Here is a 6,679-nt window from a genome sequence, read left to right as displayed (position 1 = left end):
CAATTGTGTAACATTTTACTGGATCAAAAAAAAAGTCAGATTTTGAGAAGAATACTGGGTTGCTTTGTACACTTTCTTTGTGGTACATTGTCTTGTACAATATTTATGCACCGAATATATTTGAAATGTACAAAAAATTATTCAAATTTTCCATGTTACTATGAAATTGCAAACCATTTAAAATATTGTTAAAAATAACTGGACCTATTCTATAATTGCTTAAATACAGCTAGCAGCTGAAGTTTAAGCTCATATTTGCTCTGTAATACATGTTATAATTTTATGTACAGTGTTATTGGTGGTATAGTAGTTGTCATCACAGATACAATGCAGCAAAATTTCAGCCAGCTTATGGCTTTCTGTAAAGAAACCAGACTTCTGAACCTCGTCAGAGTTTTTCTTTCAAGTCATTTATAATTGATAAGACAGGTTAGATAATTTGGTATAAAATTCTGGTATCACATGTTATGCATTTGGATGGATGACAGAAAAAGAAAGGCAAACATGAGGACAAATAGTCAAGTGAATTACTTTAATAAATAATTAGCTTAGTCTGTGAATGCCAGATCAGTGCAATTCATATTCATTTTTAATGCTATTTGAAATAAGTTGTAATATCAAAATGAAGATGGAACCAAGAACCATTAGGTTAAATTACTTCTGACTGGAAGCATGTTGAAATATGAAGACTTTTCTTTGAACGATACCCAGCTCAAAGGAAATCCACAAGGAATAAATTGTGAAAAAACTTCTAAAGCCTTTTGCCTGAAGTATTTCCCCACAAAGACGTAAATGACAGGGTTAATGCAACTGCTGGTGGTAGCCAGAGTATAACCAAACTGCTCACCAAAGTTGAGCAGTTCTCCCCAGAAGCAGCCTTTGATAACTTCCATCTGATATAATATATCAAGGAATACAAAAAAATGGTAAGGAGTCCAGCACAAAAGAAATATCAGTACCACTGTAAAGATCAATCTGGTAGCCTTTGTGCCTTTGTGCTCCTTGCAACTCTTTGTTCTGAGAGCTCTTCGTTCTCTTGCGTTTTTTTGTAGGGAGCAAATAGTAGAGAAATTAAGGAAGATGATTGCTGTAGATGGCAATGCAAATCCTACTAAGTTGAATACTAGGCTTTCAGCTGTTATCCACAATGGGGTGGGGAAGTCTAAAGCACATGCTGAAATATTCCACAGAGGAAAGTGTTTCACAGTCCGAAACATAAAGGTTGGGATGCTGAGAAGGATGCCAAAGAACCAGGTGAGCAAGCAGATCCTTTTGGCCATAGTTTTGCTCCGTATCCCTCTGTGGTTCAAGGTATGAACAAAAGTGAAATAGCGATCCATGCTGACTACCACTAGCAAGTAGATGCTGGTGTACATGTTTAGGCTGATGGATGCACTGGTGCTGCGACAAAGGAAATTGCCAAAGGGCCAGTTAAATTCATTCCTGATGTTCTCTGCCCAGAAAGGAAGGCACATGAGGAAGATAAGATCAGCAACAGCTAGGTTCATAAGGTAGATTTCAGCTATCTTCAGGGGGTCCTTGTGCAGTGAATAAGTGAAGAGAACAAACACATTTCCAAGCATTCCAATAACACAGATGGTGTCAATGTACTTGGGTACTATATAGTACACGATTTCCCACCAGTCATTCAAGTCCAGGCAAATAGTTGAGTTGCTCATGTTTGCACTCAGGTTTGAGGATGGAACATTCAGTAGAGGAGTTTCAGTCATTTTTTCAAAATTCTGAAGTGAGCAGGAGATGTCTTTGAAATGAGAGAAAGAGACTGCAAAAAAGAAGCATAAAATTCCAGAAGTTGTCTCCCGTCAGTGGTGCAACAAACATATAACTGCTGGAAATTCTTTATTAGTGCTCACTGATTATTATAGTCTAGATGCTTCATATGTGCAACGGTGAGTAATGTTCCCATATTGGCAAGGATGGAACTTCGTCTTAAGAAATTTCCTCTCTTTGCTGCCATTGTTTAAAGTGACACAGAGGAAGGAAAGTGCCAATTTAGTGTAAATAGTTCTGTATGTCTCCTCCAGACTGATGACAGAAACAGACATAGGCAAATTCCAGCTCCCTGAGAGTAATGGGGCTCATGCTGGTGACACAAAGCTAGCTTTGCACCCTTCCCTGCCCTTTCTCTTACTCTTATTTTCTGTGCTATGTATAATTTCAGGAGGATGATGCCCGTTTCCCCAGAGCTGGGAAAGCTACTCACTCTCTGCGTGCATCACTTGTTTGCTTAATTTTGCACCCTTTTGTTCCCTCTCAGTTCCTCCTATGCTGGACTTTGCGTTCAAAGTTACTGTTAGATTAGACAGCCTATTGCCCTCAAACGTCAGCAGTTGTAATAATAAAATATCGACTCCTCTAAAATCTTATGCTTAAAACCTTGCCTGAAGAGAAGGCTTCTGCAGCTCCAAGTTCACAGCACTCTTCTCCAGTTCAAAAATTTCATTTGAGTTCAGCTGGAGAGAGGCAGCTCCAGCCTCCAAAGCATTTAGATTTTTATAGCACTGGAAATAGTTTTATTTCTCTCTGGTAACTCCATGTGAGATTGTGAAGGAATGAGAGCATGGTAAAACATTATCCTCCACTGGCTGCCAGAGCTGCCTCCTGAGGTGATTTTATTCTCCTGTTGTCATGCTCAACTATAGTGCCTGGATTGTGTTTTTTACAGGCATTCAGTCTCAGAATCGTTATGGTAGGGAAGACATTACTAAGCCTGTGGTGACAACTACCATTTCAGTATTTCATATCCAAGTGGAGCATGTCAATCATAAAAAAGAATGCATTTTAAAAAATCAATATTTTTCAATCAGTCATCCTGAATTTTTACTTTCTGCTATAGCTATTTAACTCTGCTCTTTCAGTTTCTGTATTTTTACGCCAAGGAGACAGCTAAGGAGCGAGTTTCTGAAGGAAGCATTTAGGACCACTGCTCATTTCTTTCACATGTATGTACAGCCTTAGTGATGTCTGTATCTGAGCAGCTTGCAACACGTATCTCTGTGATGCCTCTAGGAATTAAGTACTAATATTTCACATCACACAATTTGGTATTTAATGCACAGAACATTTTTCATCATTGCAGAATTAAATGAGCAGCAAAGTTTTATCTGAGTTCAGAAACTCACTCAAGCTGGCGGTCTTGTCAGGGAGCTGGGGTACAACCCAAGTTACAATATCTCACTGGCTTTGAACACCTTCCCTCAAAACACTCTGAATGTTATCTAGTCCACTGATAGTCTCATGCAAGCTAAGACAACTGGAGAGGATCTAAAACTTCAGAGGAGATATATAGAGCAAATAAATGGCTGATAAGCATCAAAGAGGCTCTCTGTGAGACAGCAGGAATCTAACCTTTTTATAGCAGAAGGCTGGTTAAGGTCTGAGAGTAATGGAAGAAAATCTGTAACATTATATGTCAAAAATATTGTAGGAGAAAGATAGCAGTTAAACATTTCCTTTTGTAAATAGAAATATTACTTTTACTAAATATAGAGGGAAATGAAGTGCTTATTTTCCTTGCTTGCCCATTTTCTAATGATTTCTTGCTATCAGTTTACGCCAGTCAATTTGCCCACTCTTGTGATCTCTGGGCTGGAGTCATGAATTTATTGATTATGGGCTAAACTAAAAACTACAGGAACATTTACTTTCCATTGAAACTTAGATTTTAGCCACAGCTAAATCTGACTTCTTGTTCACCTAGTAATTGTACATGAAGTTTCTGTAGAGTTTGTCATGGGGAAAATTTCTTCAGAGTCTACTAGCCAGTGTCTGAGCACTACCACAAGCCACAAGCCTTTTATAAACTTAGAGCTCTAGATGTCCTCCTGACAGAAAATGCAATTAATTTTCAGTTGCTTAATTTCATTTCTTTTTCAAAGACAATTTTCTTCTGTAAGTATTTTTAAGTATTTAGTGCTAATGGACAATTAGCCACATGAGTGGTTTTCAATTTCTGTACTTAACTCATTCCAGTCATCTTGATGCAAATAATGACATATTTTTCCTGCTTTGAACTGCTTTCTGATTGATTTCCATGTACAGTGAATCTATCATCATTATTACTATTAATATATATTGCCTGGTTAGAATAGTGCTATTCTGGAAACACTAAATAAGTACAACTTTGGGAACAATCTTAAAACTAAAGATTACTTTGAAAGAGAAAATTCTGCAAACAGCTAAATATGTTCAGCTATAAAGAAATTTTATAAAATTAATCATGTTTTTACACATAAAGAGAACTAATCCTGACCTTCACAGTTAGTGAAAAAGAAAGGGAAACTTACTAGACTGCACAGATCAGAACTGAGAGCACAACAGACTTTTTTTTAATATAAAAAGTATGTGAAATAATTTTAATAAAGGTAAGACATTAAAAACAGAGAGACATACCTGCTCCTTGTCCTTCCTGGCAATTTAGGCAAAGTTTCAAATTCAGTAGCAGTTGGTAAATAACAGTACAGAGGTTACTGAGGGAATTCAAAGATACATCCTGAGGCACGACTGAGTGTCTGAGTTCTGTCCGAGTGTTTTGTTGGCCATGTACGATGTGTGTGATCTTATGTTTTGGAAGAAAGCCCCAGGATTTATTTTTTTTTTAACTTCTCCAAAAGTCAGCTGTAGTAATTTTCAAGGCATGTGAAATGTTTTGTTCTCATTGTGAAATCATATAAGCCATATGCCATCACTTTTATCCTCCTGTGACCACTAAGTAAAGCTCTCAATTACAGATCCTTGACAATTAAAAGTTCCTTTGTATGATTAACTATGTCTGTAACAATGACAATTTTATCAATAGCTCTGACTGCTCTCTCAGTGCCAATGCACACAAAGACAAACTTTGAACTAGGTTTTGTAGTGGTGGGAGCTCTTTCCTCTGCCAGCCTGGGGGAGACCGTGACAAGGAACTGGGGTTAAAGCAGAATAGGTATAGGGGAAGGGCTGCTGAAACGTGGACCCACTAAACCCCATGTCAGCCTTTCCATCATTTTTGAAAAACAATTTCTTTAGCACGCCACTCTAGGTGTCTGTGAGTCTCTGTGAACATTACTTCTCTGTAACACATGATGACTGCTGTATTTTCTCAGGCTTGCACCCACAAATAATTTTCTTTTTATCTGATTACCTGCTGGGACCTTGTAGCCTAAGATTAGTTGTTTATAAATTTTAATCTTTTTCATTCTGCTTGTCCTCTGATTAAAGCAATATTTTTTAAAAAATCGTATCTGATGCATCTCAGATTTTAAATACAAATCTCTCAAGTATATCTGTGTAAACAATAGGGGTTTTCAACTTTTTAAAATCAGGTGAGAAATTATCAAGGGACTGGAATATTATTTACTTATATGAAAACATTCTTCCCATTAGCTACCTACCTAACACATGTACCATGTCACTGAACTCTTATTCAACTGTGTACATTCTTTGATAAGTGTATTAAAAATGAAAAGCCATGCGAGGTTGCATGGTGATATCTTATTATGAACTTCCCTATCATCATGGTAAATACGTTTATTCCAACTTTTTATTCATTAAAAAGATACTAACTTAGCGTTATGCAAACACTGGTAAAATTGAAAAATTTGAAAAATTGTTCCAATTAACACCATCACACTGGAGAAAACTCTAAAGAACCCAACATTTAATTTGAAGATTTAAAATGTATAAATACTTCATCTATTTAAACAGCATCCTATTTAGACATTTATTTATTTTATTAAATAAATGAAAGAGTATAAGAAAATACATCTCAAATAACGTTATGTTTCACTTCTGCCAAAATGTTTTTTTTAATACCTTAATCAAAAATTTTGTTTTAGTGAAGATCTGAAACACAACAATTTTTGAATTACATGTTACCTAAGGAATCCTAATAACCTACAGAAGACCAATCTCTAAACAACACATCCCACGCTGACTCATTAAGGTAAGTGCAATACAACAGGAGATCTTCGTCACAGACTTTCTAAAACTTCCTCTTTGCTTACGCTAATGCATTTCTGTGTTTAAGTTATTTTCTCCATAAAGAAGAACATTTGAGCAAGAATAAGAAATCTGGAATTCATCCTTGCTTGGACATGAATCTCTAGGAGACGCCAACATTCACATTTACTCAGAGACTCTGAACAGAAAACTGCAGCTGTGTCTAAAATTTATATGATAAATAGCATAGTCTTATGAAACTCATCACTTCAAAATGAGATCAAAATCTTGTTTTGCAAATCCAACTCCTCTTTGTAAATCTAGTTTCTTATTTTCTGTTGGTTTTCATTGGCATCTTTAGAACTTCTTTCAGGAGTGGAGAGACATTCAAAATTGGGAGTCTACATTTAGTGGAAATAGTGAAATGAATAGGCACTGCTGTAGCTCCAGCTCATAAACAACTTAGAACAAGTCCACATAGGAAGCCATAACTTTATAGAAAAAGGGAATTTAATTTATTATTTCTTTGCAACTTGGGTCTGCATTTCAACCTGTAGAAAGCATATAATGATTTCGTAACTTTTTACATTTTGCACAGATGTAATGGACCACAAATTAAAGGAATGTGAAGGATTAGTTTAAAAACATCTATATAAGAGTCAACAGTTAAAAGGTTTTTGCTGTGTATACATGATTAAAACATATCTGTCTATTGGTGCCTTCAACTTGGGATACT

General features: G+C 36.1%; 1 protein-coding gene across 1 annotated transcript; it reads right to left on the bottom strand.

Annotated features, from left to right (window-relative positions):
* Positions 1-644: 644 nt before the first annotated feature.
* Positions 645-1,803, bottom strand: BDKRB1 (bradykinin receptor B1). Its single transcript, XM_074821592.1, has one exon. It carries the CDS (start codon positions 1,728-1,730, stop codon positions 645-647), a length of 1,086 nt encoding a protein of 361 aa, XP_074677693.1. The 5' UTR covers positions 1,731-1,803.
* Positions 1,804-6,679: the final 4,876 nt, after the last annotated feature.

The sequence above is a fragment of the Strix aluco genome, chromosome 4 (genome assembly GCF_031877795.1).
Source record: "Strix aluco isolate bStrAlu1 chromosome 4, bStrAlu1.hap1, whole genome shotgun sequence".
Taxonomy (NCBI): Eukaryota; Metazoa; Chordata; class Aves; order Strigiformes; family Strigidae; genus Strix; species Strix aluco.
The sequence above is the reverse complement of the archived record's forward strand: the minus strand, read 5'-3'. Positions and strand labels throughout refer to the sequence as shown.

What these genes read in the sequence shown, in the direction of transcription:
- BDKRB1 (XM_074821592.1), bottom strand. Translation starts at nt 1,730, where the DNA reads ATGACTGAAACTCCTCTACTGAATGTTCCATCCTCAAACCTGAGTGCA.